This window comes from Anomaloglossus baeobatrachus, chromosome 4, assembly GCF_048569485.1.
Source record: "Anomaloglossus baeobatrachus isolate aAnoBae1 chromosome 4, aAnoBae1.hap1, whole genome shotgun sequence".
Classification (NCBI taxonomy): Eukaryota; Metazoa; Chordata; class Amphibia; order Anura; family Aromobatidae; genus Anomaloglossus; species Anomaloglossus baeobatrachus.
The window spans coordinates 571,028,449-571,045,460 of record NC_134356.1 but is presented as its reverse complement, the minus strand read 5'-3'; the positions used below and the strand labels follow the sequence as shown (position 1 = coordinate 571,045,460).

Here is a 17,012-nt window from a genome sequence, read left to right as displayed (position 1 = left end):
GGTTTGTGTTTAGTTGGACCATCATTTATTTTTCAACAGGACAATGACCCCAAACACACCTCCAGGCTGTGTAAGGGCTATTTGACTAAGAAGAAGAGTGATGGGGTGCTACGCCAGATGACCTGGCCGCCACAGTCACCAGACCTGAACCCAATCGAGATGGTGTGGGGTGAGTTGGACCGCAGAGTGAAGGCAAAAGGGCCAACAAGTGCTAAGCATCTCTGGGACCTCCTTCAAGACTGTTGGAAGACCATTTCCGGTGACTACCTCTTGAAGCTCATCAAGAGAATGCAAAGCAGTAATCAAAGCAAAAGGTGGCTACTTTGAAGAACCTAGAATATAAGACATATTTTCAGTTGTTTCACACTTTTTACGTATTTCATTCCACATGTGTTAATTCATAGTTTTGATGCCTTCAATGTGAATCTACAATTTTCAGGGTCCTGAAAATAAAGAAAACTCTTTGAATGAGAAGGTGTGTCCAAACGTTTGGTCTGTACTATCTATCTATCTATCTATCCCTCTATCCATCTATCTATCTATATATACACATTATGGGAGATTTTTGGGAGATTTTTAATCAATATAAAATAAAGTTATTGTTTTACAGGGGTTTTCTTTTCTAATCTGTTTTTGATATTTGACTGAACCCACCTCTATATTTCACTCTCTGTCTAAAAAAATGACTAATTAAAGGGAAGTTGTTTACAACCCTCCTACATCTGGTTCCCTCTTGTTTAATGCTAGCGGTGTGATTGCATTATTCTGACCATGCTATCATGATGTGTATACCGTGAAGGCGTGCCTGTATAACACAACCTTACAGATCATTTGGTACATTTGATCCCATCGAATATAATGAAATGCCAGCGTGAACCTTGACAACAGCACTTGGAAAACTCTGCCGCAATCAATCTCTGAGTGCAAGCTAATCATGTTTATAATATTTGCAGAATTATTATCACCCATGGCTGGAGTCATTAGCGTGCAGAGGGGGGACGATAGGAGGTGCATTTCAGAAGCTGTTCCCTTGCAGTGGGGGAGCAGAAACTAGAGGAGCGTTTGATAGAATAATCCATGTCTCTGTTTAACAAGCGTGAAGCAGGATGGGGCCGCGGTGATGGAACGCCATTGTTTAAGGGTTGGCATTGCTCTTGCTGGGTCTTCGCAGCCCATACACTGGCATAATGAAGAGTCTTGTAAATTATTAATGCTGTGCTTATTTAGCCTCATCTATCTTGCAAATAATGAGTGATTGGTTTTATACATAATTACAGGAGCAGCAGCACTGAGAAAATGTATTCTTTTATTGAAGGGGGTTCATAAATAGGGAAAAGTGGGTGTTAATGTAGCGCGGGCTCGAAAGGTAAGAGCCTGGTGAGTCACACTAGACTGCGTCTTACTGAAAGGGGAGAAGAAGAGATAAACTTCATTAAATGAGAAAACAGCAGGAACGGGACGGAAAAGATGAGAATAGAACATCAGTAATTGTGTGGATATGGCAGGAATGAATCTCAGCTGCCCACACATGCAACCAGTCTACGAGTTCATGATCAAAACCATCGATTCTGTTACTTATGACATTGTTCACACAAAGCATGATCTTACCAAGGCTTTACAGCATGAAAAACCCTGGTAATCCTATATTACAATTTTTGACTATTTCGATGGACCACCAAGTGGTAATTATCTTCCAATGACCAACATCAGACGACTGTCTCACTGATCTGCCAATTTACTCTGGTATCTTTATTGCCGGATTGATTGGTCGATTGTATGAATGAAATGAAAAATCAACCGAGTTTCATCCTGAACACTTGGACAATTTTAATCAGATTTCCATATTGCCATTAGTATGCCAATTTTTATGTCCACATATGTGTGATCCGTTTTCATTCATCTACGTTCAAAAATGTTCATGATCAAATCATCTTGGTACTAGTGAAAAACTTTCATCTCCACAGCCCTATCGAATGACATTGGTCAGTGGGCAGATGTCTGAACAAGCCTAAAGGGTACTTTACACGCTGCCATATCGCTACCGATATATCGTCGGGGTCACGTCGTTAGTGACGCACATCCAGCGCCAGTAGCGACATCGCAGCGTGTAACACTAATGAGCGACAATCGCAAAATCGTTCCAAAACGGTGATCGTTGACACGTCGCTCATTTCCTTAATATCGCTGCTGCCACCGGTACGATGTTGTTCGTTGTTCCTGCGGCATCACACATCGCCATGTGTGATACCGCAGGAACGACGAACATCTCCTTACCTGCGTCCACCGGTAATGTGGAAGGAAGGAGGTGGGAGGGCTGTTACGTCCCGCTCATCTCCACCCCTCCACTTCTATTGGCCGGCCGCTTAGTGACGCCGCAGTGACGTCGCTATGACGCCGAACGCACCCCCTGCTTGAGGGAGGGATTATTCAGCAGTCACAGCTACGTCGCTGAACAGGTATGTGCGTGCGACGCTGCCATAGCGATAATGTTCGCTACGGCAGCGATCACCAAATGTCGCACGAGCGACGGGGGCTGGAGCTATCGCGCTCGACATTGCTAGCAATCGTTAGCGATGTCGCAGCGTGTAAAGCACCCTTTAGGACAGAGTTACAAGGTATGATATATTGTGTGATATATCGTTGGGGTCACGGAATTCGTGACGCACATCCGGCATCGTTAGAGATATCGTACTGTGTGACACCTCCGAACGACTGTTAACGAGCAAAAATACTCACCTTATCGTTGCTCATTGACACGTCGTTCATTTCCATAATGTCGTTCCTCCTTCTGCACGCCGGTTGTTCGTCGTTCCCGTGGCAGCACACAACGCTATGTGTGACACCCCGGGAACGACGAACAACAACTTACCTGCGTCCCACCGGCAATGAGGAAGGAAGGGGTGGGCGGGATGTTACGTCCCACTCATCTCCGCCCCTCTGCTTCTATTGGGCGACCGCTGTGTGACGTCGCTGTGATGCCGAACGTCCCTCCCCCTTCAGGAAGAGGATGTTCGCCGCCCACAGCGACGTCGTTAGGGAGCTAAGTGCGTGTGACGGGGGTTTAACGACTTTGTGCGACACGGGCAATAAATTGCCTGTGACGCACAAACGACGGGGGCGGGTGCGATCGCTCGTTCAATCGTACAATATATCGTCTCGTGTAACGTCGCCCTTATACTTGTCTATATCAACCGGGCTTCATCACAGCAAGCACGGGAATGTTTTCACTTCTGACCCGTGTGTTATGTACTATATATATAGATTTTTTTTTTTCTGGATTATTTCTTCCTGATCTAGTGGCCACCATTACCGTTTTTAGTTTGGCACTTGGGTCCTCTTCATTATACATTTTAGATTCCTATTGTTATTGCAGATCATGTTTTCTCCTCTCATCCTGGTTATGGTGATCTATTGTTAGTCTTGTCCATGTAATATAATAAAGTATAAACTACATTGACTCTATCCCATACCACCCAGTTGTTGGCACTCTGTACAGGTGGTCTTTGAATATATACTCATCTGTATATATCTCCACCATAATTGCAATGAGCACCATACTGGTAATCTACCAGTGAGATATTTATTTATATATATATATATATATATATATATATATATATATATATACACAGTTAGGTCCAGAAATATTTGGGCAGTGACAAGTTTTGTTATTTTAGCTGTTTACAAAAACATGTTCAGAAATACAATTATATATATATAATATGGGCTGAAAGTGCACACTCCCAGCTGCAATCTGAGAGTTTTCACATCCAAATCGGAGAAAGGGTTTAGGAATCATAGCTCTGTAATGCATAGCCTCCTCTTTTTCAAGGGACCAAAAGTAATTGGACAAGGGACTCTAAGGGCTGCAATTAACTCTGAAGGTGTCTCCCTCGTTAACCTGTAATCAATGAAGTAGTTAAAAGGTCTGGGGTTGATTACAGGTGTGTGGTTTTGCATTTGGAAGCTGTTGCTGTGACCAGACAACATGCGGTCTAAGGAACTCTCAATTGAGGTGAAGCAGAACATCCTGAGGCTGAAAAAAAAGAAAAAATCCATCAGAGAGATAGCAGACATGCTTGGAGTAGCAAAATCAACAGTCGGGTACATTCTGAGAAAAAAGGAATTGACTGGTGAGCTTGGGAACTCAAAAAGGCCTGGGCGTCCACGGATGACAACAGTGGTGGATGATCGCCGCATACTTTCTTTGGTGAAGAAGAACCCATTCACAACATCAACTGAAGTCCAGAACACTCTCAGTGAAGTAGGTGTATCTGTCTCTAAGTCAACTGTAAAGAGAAGACTCCATGAAAGTAAATACAAAGGGTTCACATCTAGATGCAAACCATTCATCAATTCCAAAAATAGACAGGCCAGAGTTAAATTTGCTGAAAAACACCTAATGAAGCCAGCTCAGTTCTGGAAAAGTATTCTATGGACAGATGAGACAAAGATCAACCTGTACCAGAATGATGGGAAGATAAAAGTTTGGAGAAGAAAGGGAACGGCACATGATCCAAGGCACACCACATCCTCTGTAAAACATGGTGGAGGCAACGTGATGGCATGGGCATGCATGGCTTTCAATGGCACTGGGTCACTTGTGTTTATTGATGACATAACAGCAGACAAGAGTAGCCGGATGAATTCTGAAGTGTACCGGGATATACTTTCAGCCCAGATTCAGCCAAATGCCGCAAAGTTGATCGGACGGCGCTTCATAGTACAGATGGACAATGACCACAAGCATACAGCCAAAGCTACCCAGGAGTTCATGAGTGCAAAAAAGTGGAACATTCTGCAATGGCCAAGTCAATCACCAGATCTTAACCCAATTGAGCATGCATTTCACTTGCTCAAATCCAGACTTAAGACGGAAAGACCCACAAACAAGCAAGACCTGAAGGCTGCGGCTGTAAAGCATTAAGGAGGAAACCCAGCGTTTGGTGATGTCCATGGGTTCCAGACTTAAGGCAGTGATTGCCTCCAAAGGATTCGCAACAAAATATTGAAAATAAAAATATTTTGTTTGGGTTTGGTTTATTTGTCCAATTACTTTTGACCTCCTAAAATGTGGAGTATTTGTAAAGAAATGTGTACAATTCCTACAATTTCTATCAGATATTTTTGTTCAAACCTTCAAATTAAACGTTACAATCTGCACTTGAATTCTGTTGTAGAGGTTTCATTTCAAATCCAATGTGGTGGCATGCAGAGCCCAACTCGCGAAAATTGTGTCACTGTCCAAATATTTCTGGACCTAACTGTATATACACACATACCTTGCGAAAGAATTTTGCACCCTTGAATTTTTCAACCTTTTCCCCCCATTTCAGGCTTCAAACATAAAGATAACAAACTGAATGTTATGGTGAAGAATCAACAACAAGTGGGACACAATTGTGAAGTTGAATGCAATTTATTGCTAATATTAAACTTTTATAAAAAATAATAAACTGAAAGTTGGGGCGTGCAATATTATTCATCCCCTTTACTTTCAGTGCAGATACTCACTCCAGAAGTTCATTGAGGATCCCTGAATGATCCAATGTTGTCCTAAATGACTGATGATGATGATAAATATAAGCCACCTGTGTGTAATCAAGTCTCCGTATAAATGCACCTGCTCTGTGATAGTCTCAGGCCGGTGTCACACGGTACGATCTATCGAGCGATCATACCCGCCCCCGTCGTTTGTGCGTCACGGGCAATTAGTTGCCCGTGGCGCACAAAGTCTTTAACCCTCGTCACACGTACTTACCTCCCGGACGACGTCGCTGTGGGCGGCGAACATCCTCTTCCTGAAGGGGGAGGGACATTCGGCGTCACAGCGACGTAACACAGCAGCCGCCCAATAGAAGCGGAGGGGCGGAGATGAGCGGGACGTAACATCCCGCCCACCTCCTTTTTTCCTCATTGCCGGCGGGACGCAGGTAAGCTATGTCCGTCATTCCCGGGGTGTCACACGGAGCGATGTGTGCTGCCTCAGGAACGATGAACAACCGGAGCACAGAAGGAGGGCCGACATTATGAAAATGAACGACGTGTCAACGAGCAACGATAAGGTGAGTATTTTTGCTCGTTCACAGTCGTTTGGAGGTGTCACACGGTACAATATCTCTAACGATGCCGGATGTGCGTCACGAATTCCGTGACCCCGGTGATATTTCCACGATATATCGTACCGTGTGACGCCGGCATCAGTGTTCTGTTTAAAGTGCAGATAGCATCATAAAGACCAAGGAACACAACAGGCAGGTCCGTGATACTGTTGTGGAGAAGTTTAAAGCCGGATATGGTTACAAAAAGATTTCCACAACTTTAAACATCCCAAGAAGCACTGTGCAAGCGATCATATTGAAATCAAAGGAGTATTATACCACTGCAAATCTACCAAGACCCGGCCGTCCATCTAAACTTTCATCTCAAACAAGGAGAAGACTGATCAGAGATGCAGCCAAGAGGCCCATGATCACTTTGGATGAACTGCAGAGATCTACAGCTGAGGTGGGAGAGGTCTGTCCATAGGACAACAATCAGTCGTACACTGGACAAATCTGGCCTTTATGGAAGAGTGGCAAGAAGAAAGCCATTTCTCAAAGATATCCATACAAGTGTTGTTTAAAGTTTGCCACAAGCCACCTGGGAGACGCACCAAACGTGGAAGAAGGTGCTCTGGTCAATTGAAACCAAAATCAAACTTTTTGGGCACAATACCAAACGATATGTTTGGTGTAAAAGCAACACAGCTCATCATCCTGAACACACCATTCCCACTATCAAACATGGTGGTGGCAGCATTATGGTTTGGGCCTGCTTTTCTTCAGCAGGGACAGGGAAGATGGTTAAAATTGATGGGAAAATGGATGGAGCAAAATACAGGACCATTCTTGCAGAAAACCTGTTGGAGTCGGCAGAAGACCTGAGATTGGGACGGAGATTTGTGTTCCAACAAGACAATGATCCCAAACATAAAGCAAAATCTACAATGGAATGGTTCACAAATAAACATATCCAGGTGTTAGAATAGCTAAGTCAAAGTCCAGACCTGAATCCAATCGAGAATCTGTGGAAAGAGCTGAAAACTGCTGTTCACAAACGCTCTCCATCCAACCTCACTCAGCTCCAGCTGTTTGCAAAGGAAGAATGGGCAAGAATTTCAGTCTCTTTTTTTTTTAATCAGATAAATTTTTATTATAAGTTTTTCATTTTAATATACATACCATTAACAATAAACAAAAACTTACGGTCGACAGTCTCATCCCCCCACTCTTCGCATTTCTCTTCATTTATGACCCACTACGTTCTTGCACACTTCCTGCAATCTGTTCTCCCCTATCTAGATTCCAAATATCCTGTCTTTCAGTAATTCCCATGACGCCAATACTGGAAAGTCTAGCCACTTACTCCAAATCTTCTTATACTGGGAGCTTCTCAGAATTTCAGTCTCTCGATGTGCAAAACTGATAGACACATACCACAAGCGACTTGCAGCTATAATTGCAGCAAAAGGTGGCGCTACAAAGTATTAACTTAAAGGGGATGAATAATATTGCACGCCCCAATTTTCAGTTTATTATGTTTTATAAAAGTTTAAAATAAGCAATAAATTTCGTTCAACTTCACAATTGTGTCCCACTTGTTGTTGATTCTTCACCAGAACATTACAATTTATATCTTTATGTTTGAAGCCTGAAATGTGGGAAAAGGTTGAAAAATTCAAAGGGGGCCGAATACTTTTGCAAGCCACAGGATCACAGGATTAGCTGTAAATGTATGACAGATGAAGATCCTACAAACAAAACTCCAATCTCTCTCCAGTAAAGAGATAGCCAGAATTTCCATATGAATGAATGGAAAGAGGAGCGTACACACGTGCAAGGGGAAATTCGACCAGCTTTCCGCCGACAGTAGTGCGCATAAGGGCCCCGCTTACAAAGTAGATAGGAATCTCACTGGTTAGACCCCTTTCTAAAGCGATCTCGTTGGGGTCACGGAATTTGTGACGCACATCGGGCCGCGTTAGTGATGTCGTTGCGTGTGACACCTATTAGCAATTTTGAATCGTCGCAAAAACGTTCAAAATTGCTAATCGGTGACATGCCCCCCTCTTCCCAATTATCGTTACTGCTGCAGTAGCGATGTTGATCCTCATTCCTGCGGCAGCACACATCGCTACGTGTGACGCCGCAGGAACGAGGAACATCTCCTTACCTGCTTCCCGCCAGCAATGAGGAAGGAAGGATGTGGGTGGGATGTTCGTCCCGCTCATCTCCGCCCCTCTGCTTTGATTGGGCGGCCGCTTAGGGACGTCGCTGTGACGCTGAACAAACTGCCCCCTTAGAAAGGAGGCGGTTCGCCGGTCACAGTGACGTTGCAGAGCATGTATGCGCGTGTGATGCTGCTGTAGCGATAATGTTCGCTGCGGCAGCGATCACCACATATCAGCCGTACGATGGGGGCTAGCGATGTCGCAGCGTGTAAAACCCGCTTAAGATTTGATTATGGCAGATCTCTACAAGGAGTTTGTATGTTCTCCCCGTGTTTGTGTGAGTTTCCTCCGGGTTCTCTAATTTCCTGACACACTTCAAAGACATACTGATAGGGAATTTAGATTGCAAGCCCCAATGGGGACAGTGATGATCACATCTGTAAAGCACTGTGGAATTAACAGCACTATATACCGTAAGTGAATAAGATAAATAGGTATGATCACATACATCAGATCATCAGTGTGATCCTATGTTTTTCGGATCGCTCTTGGACCGTAAATATGGTGGAATGAATGAGCCCTAAAAGTCGCAAAAATTTGACATATACTTTGCTCTGTCTGCATACTTTTTTTTAATAGAATTTTTAGAGGCGGGACAATTTTAGTTTTTACCTCTGCTGGTTGAACTTTGTGTCTAGGCCGATCCACTTTCTTTGGCGCCATTGGCACAGTCAAGCGGCTGTTTCTGCAGTCCAGGGTCCCATTGGTAAGGTAGAGCAGGAGCTGGGTCATTGCCAGTTGATCACTATAACACAAGTCTAGGTCTGTGGCCCAAATCTAAAGAAAATGAAAAATGTAAAAACGCACAGATCATGTCTGTATCCTAATAATGAGCTGAATCAAGTTGTATCAAGTGCATGTAATCTGGATTTACATAGGCTACCTGTCAGGACGACCTGTAATCTAATGCCAGTGACCCCTACAGAACATATCAGTGGTCTAGAAACTTGTCACGCTCCCGGTCCGACCGCGCCGCTCACCACCCGTCGCTCCAACCCCTGGGGTCCCCGCTCCCCGCCGAGCCCGCTCTCCTGCTACCCCGTCCAGACCTTTCCCCCATCGGAGCCGGCTCAGCACCGCTCACTCACTGCAGCCACCTGCGCTCCAGCGTCCTGCCTCTCCTCCTGTGGTCTCGGCTCTGACTTCCGGGTTGCGGCCCTCACCCATGTACACTAGGGGGCGTGTGCGTGCACTCCACTAGACTTAAAGGGCCAGCACAGCTGTCCGGAATATCACTAATAAGTAAGCTTGGGTATTTAAGGCTTGCTACTCCCCATGGCCAGTGCTTGTTCAACGTGTCCCTGTAGCTTGTCTCTTGTACTAGTTGTTCAGGTCCCTCTATGCATGTGCTTGGTGTAACTCTGTCTCTGCTTGCAGATTCTGAGTACCGTTCTGAGCACACACTGCAGCCTGATCCCAGGAACCTGCTCCAGTCTCCGGTTCTGGACTTCAGCCTGATCCCGTTAACCTGCACCAGCCTCCACCTCCGGACCTCAGCCTGTTCCCGATAACCTACACCAGTCTCAGTTCTGGATTTCTGCCTGATCCCGTTAACCTGTACCTGGTCCAGATCGGATCCTGCATCCAATGACTCTTGTTGATCTCTTGATGAGACCCTCTGCGGTTATGCCCGACAGTCCCTGTATAGGGGTTCGCTCGAGGTGGTGTCACAGGGGAGTCCCGTGCATGGTCCAGTGGGTCCACTCCCAGGACTATCCTTACAAAACCTCAAGTTACATCAGGGACTTTGCTAAAGGGGTGACATTTAATTAGGAGGTCCTGAGGATATGGAAAGGAGTTGTTTTAAAGCAATTGCCTCAGTACCCCAATGTGTGATCTGTATAGACCCCTTTAATGGACTACAACTTCTGTAACACAAGCACATGAAATATGCATGTGCTCTGATCAGGGAGAATTGCTGTCTTGCATTTGCATTCTCCGTATAAGTGTGTAATGACTTTTGCAAGGTCATAGTGAGCACAGGCAATTGTCACAATGAAGAGGTCGGCCACTTAGCTCACTTGACATTCTGCACACAGACATCTGTCCTGATCAGTCCTCCATGTTGGGTCAGATTTCGGGTCTCCCTCTCTGTGCTACTTGCCAGCAAGAAAACTATTCTGGGCGCGCTGAGCTGAGTCAGTGGTGTAAGCGGCGGATGTTAAATGGCATCATTATAACATTATTAAGAGGTCAGCCAGTCTCAGCCTCTTGCTAAACTCCTGCTAATTTCTAAATCATATTCACAAGCAAATGCCCTCTAAATGAATCACTGCCGGGATACTCCTTAATAACCAACTGGCAGGAATCTGCTGGGCTATTAAAGATCCAATCCGTCATCGTAAGGATCTGCTCCAGGGGGCGAGGGAAGCGCTAATCGGCAGCTGGTAACGAGCTGCCCACAAGGGGGCTGTCCACTTCTGTTATTTAGAGATGGACAAACATGACCATAGCAATTCAGATTGTTTTTGCTGCCAGGAACAGCGGTCTGTCATATTTCCACTTTTTCTAAGCTGTGCGAATGGGTGATAGCTGTCAAAAAGGGCAGCGATTAAACTCCATGTATTGTATACAGCCGACAACGCTCCGCCACGGTCTGCATGGCAGGGGCTTTCAAATCTATATCATTAACTAAATATGTTGTTTTATTTAATCATTTTATTATATAAGCTTTTAACTATGTGTACTATTAGTAACTCACTTGGCATACAAAGGATATGCAAACAATTTAATACAGGTATGGTAGTAATATCTGTCTGCAGGATTTTGCTATGTAATCTGAGAGCGGATTTGCTGCTTTATTGTTGCTTGCATTTTTTTATGCGTTTTTAGGCCCTGTGCGCACACTGCGTTTTTACCCGCGTTTGTTTTACGTTTTTGCTGCAGAAATTTCTTGAGAAAATGGTTGTAACTAGGGATGATCGAATACTTCGATTATTCGGCTTCGCGAATATTTTCTGAATAACTCGCCGCAGTTCGACTTTTCGCGAATATTCGATGCGCAATGTAAGTCTATGGGAAACCCAAATAACAACTATTCGGAACTATTCGGGCTTCCCATAGACTTACATTGCGCATCGAATAGTCGAATAGCGGCGAGGTATTCGTAAAATATTCGCGAAGCCGAATAATCGAAGTATTCGATCATCCCTAGTTGTAACCTTTCTGCAGACATTCCCCAGCAAAACCTATGGAAAAAAAAAATAGCTGTGCACACACTGCGTTTTTTTCTCAAGAACATTCTTTCCGCAGAATTTCTTGAGAAAAAGAATGAGCATGTCACTACTTTTCTTCAGGTACCTGCGGTTTTTACCATAGATAATGGTAAAACAAACGCAGGGACCAACCTGCGGAAAAAACGCACCAAAAACGTGGTAAAAACACATGCGTTTTTGGTGAGTTATTGGTGCGTTTAATGCAAGTGTGCTAATATTTCAGACTCTCAAGTAATTTCTTGAGAAAACTTAATTTTCTAGTGCGCACAGGGCCTTAGACAGCAGTGAATGCTATAGAGAGAGAAAATATAAACCTATTTGGTCTCAATGTCACACGCCCCCTGGGCATCCTAGGAACATATTCATATGGTAACTATTCTCCTGCATTGTTTACAGGTGTATTAAACATATTATAATGGTATTATGTGGTTATTTGATTTTGCACTTTGGCCTGCTCATTTGTTTGCACTGGCTTAGTTCTCCCTTTGTGAGACTCCCATACTTTCACATCTGTTTACTTTATTTTTTTACATATACATGTTTACCTATTTACTCTATGCATCACACTACCATCCATTGTTTAAATGTTATTTATATTCTATGTGTGTTTATTTTTCTATCTTATATTTACAGCCAATGTGATGGTTTGATTCAGACAACAATATTTTTGTATTGTGTCCTGGGGCTGTGTTTTGCATCCTCCACATTCCCCTATTTTCTCTAATATGTTATATCCCTTTGATGTACCAAGAAAGGATTTTTCCATTAATCATTGGAGAAGAGAGTCTCTTTTTACTGTTGGTTCTAGAAAAAGTCAATAGACAGAAATAGATAGAGCTAGACAGACAGACATCCAGACAGACAGACAAGACATACAACTGCACAACTCCCTCCACATATGAAATGGGGAGCTTATAAGATAGCTTTTTATGAATGCATAAATAAATTGACATACCCCCCCCCCCCCCACCCGACAATTTTTGTAGCCAGCAAAGGTAAAGCAGACAGCTAATATTATCAGGCTGGGAAGGTTATGGTTATTGGACCCTTCCCAGTCTAAAAATACCAGTCCGCAGCCACACAGGGTGCATTGTCAAACGGGCTAATGGGGCTTGGTGTCAGCTTTGAATTGTTCAAACATACACAGCTGACATCAAGCCCTGGTGTTAGTAATGGAGAGGTGTCTATTAGACACAACCATTACTACACAAGTTAGTAAAAAGAAACATACACAAAATCTTTATCTTTATTGGATTTTTAGGCTGGGAAGGGCCAAATAACCATGGGCCTTCCCAGCCTGATAATATCAACTCTCAACTGTCAACTTTATCTCTGTTGGTTACAAAAATTGGGGGTGGAGCCCACATTGGTTCATTCATTCATTCATTCATCTACCTATGTATTTAATAATAAAAAGCAGTTCAATAAGCTCCACACGGTGCAATTTTATTTTTACATGTCAGGGAATTGTGTAATTATAGATCTATATCTATAATCTATAATTTTATCTTTGTGTTGTCGGTAATTACCGTTCGGCTAAAACCAATAATTCAATGCTTGTGCTATTGTTCTAAGCACAATCTGCTACGTGTTTGTTACCTTTAGAGCGGTGGCTTGTGACGAGCCTCTTAAAAGGGAATCTCTCACCAGAGTTTTGCCACCTTATCTGAGAGCAGCATAACGTAGGGGCACAGATCCTGATTCCAGAGATGTCATTTACTGGGCTGCTTGCTATAGTTTTGATAAAATCAGTGTATAATCAGCAGTAGATTATCATTAGAGGACTACTTGGTGTTCTGCCAGAGAGTCCAGCATATTCATAAGCTCTGTATAACTGCTAGATCTTCACCACAGAAAACATTGATTTAATCAAAATGACAGTGAACACATCAGTAAGTGGCACATCGCTGGAATCAGGGTTTCTGCCTCTACATTATGCTGCTCTCAGATGCTGGGGCAAAAACCAGGTGACAGAGTCCTTTTAAGGTATGTACATGTAAGCTATAGAATATATACTGTATATTAGCACTTTACCTCTTGCTCAAGACTCTGAGGGTCTATGAATGTTACCAGTTCTAAGGACAAATATCCAAGTACACCCCGAGTCTTACAGGCCTCGCCAATGCTATGACACATTGATGTCAGTATGTCGGGGGGCACTGAGCACTGAGGGACAGAGCTGCCGGCACAATGCAATGGGCTGGAGCTGTGAATCTGGTCCCCACAGGACAACATCTGGATCTCTCCATCTGGGTTAATCAGCAGATCTATAGTTAGGCAGGTAATACTCTCTGATGGTGGGAAAGCCTCAATAACTCCTCCTGGAAAAAACAGAAGAAATAATACACATGTAAAATAGAAGGAAACATAAAAGCGAATGGACATGATCTGTATTTTTTTAGGTTATCGTGTTTAGGGTTACTAAAGGGGCAAGTTTTTACATTTCACATGTTTTTTATCCCCTTAGTGCAACCTAAGGTAACTATATGTCCGCGTTGGATTCTAAAAGTGTGGGCTTAAGAGCTGAGCTCTCCCCATAGGCGTGTATGCCGACTGTGTTACACAGTTGGCAGTGGTTTCTAATAGCAGTGGGTGGATTGCTATTAACTATTTAAAAACATTGGTTACATTAGAAACCTCAATCATGGTGCACCAATGGGATACAATGGCAATTAAAGGCCTATTTAAGGCCCTGAATACTGCCATCTTCTCACTCCTATGAAGCTCAGGTCATAGGTGAAGTTTCAGAGGAGACCACGATTTACACTATATAGCGCAATACAGTGGTGCTGCGGTATATTGTGCAAGCGATCAAAGGATCACAGGTTCAAGTCCCCTTAACAGGACTAAAATGTAATGTAAAATAGGATGTTTACAAGAAAAAAAATAATGAAAAAAAAAATATATAAAAATTTGTATCACTCCTCTATTCCTATTAAAAATAAAGAAGTAAAAGAAAACAAACCTATCTGGTATACCTGCACCCATAAAAGTCTGGTCTATCAAAATATAAAACTTAGCTGTACTACCCGGCTTCGCCTGGGTTAATAAACTGTTGTTAACAAAATAGAATGTATTAACAGAAATTTATTTTGCACACAATATTCGCTGCCCGGATGTTAGTAACTGTCTCTCTGTTTCTCTCCCATTCTCTGTCTGTCTCCCCCTCTGTATATATCTCTCTGTCTCTCTCTCTCTTTGTCTATCTGTCTCTTTCCCTGTCTGTCTCTGACTGTCTCTGTCTTTTTCTCTGTCTGTCTCAATCTCTTTCCCTGTCTGCCTATCTATCTCTGTCACTTTCCCTGTCTGTCTCTTTTCCCAGCAAAACCTATGGAAAAAAAAAATAGCTGTGCGCACACTGCGTATTTTTCTCAAGAAAATTCTTTCTGCAGAATTTCTTGAGAAAATTTCTTGAGAAAATGTGAATGTCGCTTCTTTTCCGCAGGTACCTGCGGTATACCCCGGTATTTCACTCCATTCACTGTAATGTAATTGCAAAATACCGCGGGTATACCGCAGGTAGCAAATGATGTGCGGTATACTCTCGGTATAGCCGCTGTTTACCTGCGGTAATGTTCATCACTGCCTGCGTTTTGCAGGGAAGTGATGTCATTATGACAGAAGAGGAAGCGGAGCAGAGAGTAAACACACACAGATCACACTCCCTGGATGCTGCACAGAAGCACTTCCGTGTGACCTCCGTCGGGTGCCCGTGCAGTCTGTGTCCCGCTCCAACCCCGAGGCTGCCTGCACTGCAGTGTCAGTGTCTGCCCGCCCTGCAGTGTTAGCAGCTTCTCACACTGCAGTGCTGGCAGCCGCGGGGATAACGAGCGCTGCTGTCAGGAGTTAGATGAGATAATTACCTGCTGCGACGGTCTCCTGCTCTCCTGACGTCAGCACTGTCACTGCCTTCTATGCCCGCTGCGTTCTCACATCACGTCTTGCGGGAGGCCCGAAACTGTGACTAGCGTTGATGTTACGGGCTCTCGCGATACTGCTGAGAACGCGGCGGGCATAGAAGTCAGTGACAGCACTGACGTCAGGAGAGCAGGAGATCGACACTGCAGGTAATGATCTCATCTAACCTCCTGACAGCAGCGCTCGTCATCCCCTGCAGTGACCTGGGCTGACCCATTGATGTTAGCTCAGGTCACTGCACTACTCTCCCAGCCAATGGGGAACATTTTGTTCTTCATTGACTGGGACAGTGACTATGATATGGATCGTCGTGGGACCCCCTTATTGGATTACGCCGGACCTGAAATTGATTGTTCTTTCCAATAAATTGGTGAAAGAGGGAATGTTTTGAGCAGTGTTTTTTCAAATAAAACTTTTTTTGTTGTCTATTTTTTTTTATTACTGACTGGGATCGTGATGTCAGGTATCTGATAGACGCATGACATCACTAACCCCAGGGCCTGATGCCAGGTGACATGGCATCAACCCCATATATTACCCCGTTTGCCACCGCACCAGGGCAATGGGATGAGTTGGGGCAAAGCGCCAGGATTGGCACGTCTAATGAATGCGCCACTTCTGGGGCGGCTGTGCCTTGCTATTTTTAGGCTTGGGAGTGTCCAATAACAGTGGACCTCCCTAGTCTGAGAATACCAGACCACAGATGTCTGCTTTACCTTGGCTGGTGATCCAATTTGGGGGGACCCCATGATTTTTGTTTTAAATTATTTATTTAATTTAAAATAACAGCGTGGGGTGCCCTCTGTTTTGGATTACCAGCCAAGGTGAAGCTGCCAGCTGTGGTCTGCAGGCTGCTGCCGTCTGCTTTACACTAGCTGGCTACAAAAGATATGGGGGACCTCACGTCGTTTTTCTTTTAATTATTTATTTATTTTTTGGCTAAATACAAGGCTAAGCACCCTTTAGTGCCACATGAAAGTCACTAAAGGGTGCCAGCTTAGAATATGCAGGGAAGTGGGACAGTATATTGGTCTTTCTCATCTATTATCTATCTATCTATCTATCTATTCATCTATCCATCTTTCCCTCTATCCATTATCTGTTTGTGTCTGTCTATCTATCGATTATCTATCTATTATCTATATTATTTTTTGCAGTTACAGCATAAAAAAAAACACAGGGACCAACCTGCGGAAAAACCGCGGCAAAACCGCATGCGTTTTTTCCGTGGTTTTGGTGCGTTTTTTTAACGCAGGTGCGCTAATCTTCAACTCCCAGAAGTTTGTCAAGAAATTTTCTTGAGAAAAATCACTTCTCTAGTGCGCACATAGCCTAAACGTTTATCAGTAATTTCTCATTTTTCCAAAAATGTTTTTACAGAACTATTTATTTATGGACCACATCACATTTGAAGTGACTTTGAGAGGCCTAGGTGACAGTAAATACCCCAAAGTGACACCATTCTAAAATGTGCACCCCTCAAACTGCTCAAAACCACATCCAAGAAGTTTATTAACCCTTTAAGTGCTTCACAGGAACTAAAGCTTTAGCTTCACATTTTTAATTTTCACATGGGTAACAGGAGAAATTTCACTATAAATTGTACA

General features: G+C 43.6%; 1 protein-coding gene across 2 annotated transcripts in view; it reads right to left on the bottom strand.

Moving 5' to 3' along the window:
- Positions 1-17,012, bottom strand: part of IQCH (IQ motif containing H) — a 192,608-nt gene that overhangs the window by 27,181 nt on the left and 148,415 nt on the right. For both annotated transcript variants that reach the window (XM_075346063.1, XM_075346064.1), the window contains exons 16-17: positions 13,522-13,808; positions 8,885-9,049 (exon numbers count right to left, since the gene is read on the bottom strand). In XM_075346063.1, coding sequence (XP_075202178.1) covers positions 8,885-9,049; positions 13,522-13,808 — 452 coding nt within the window. The remainder of the gene's footprint in view (positions 1-8,884; positions 9,050-13,521; positions 13,809-17,012) is intronic.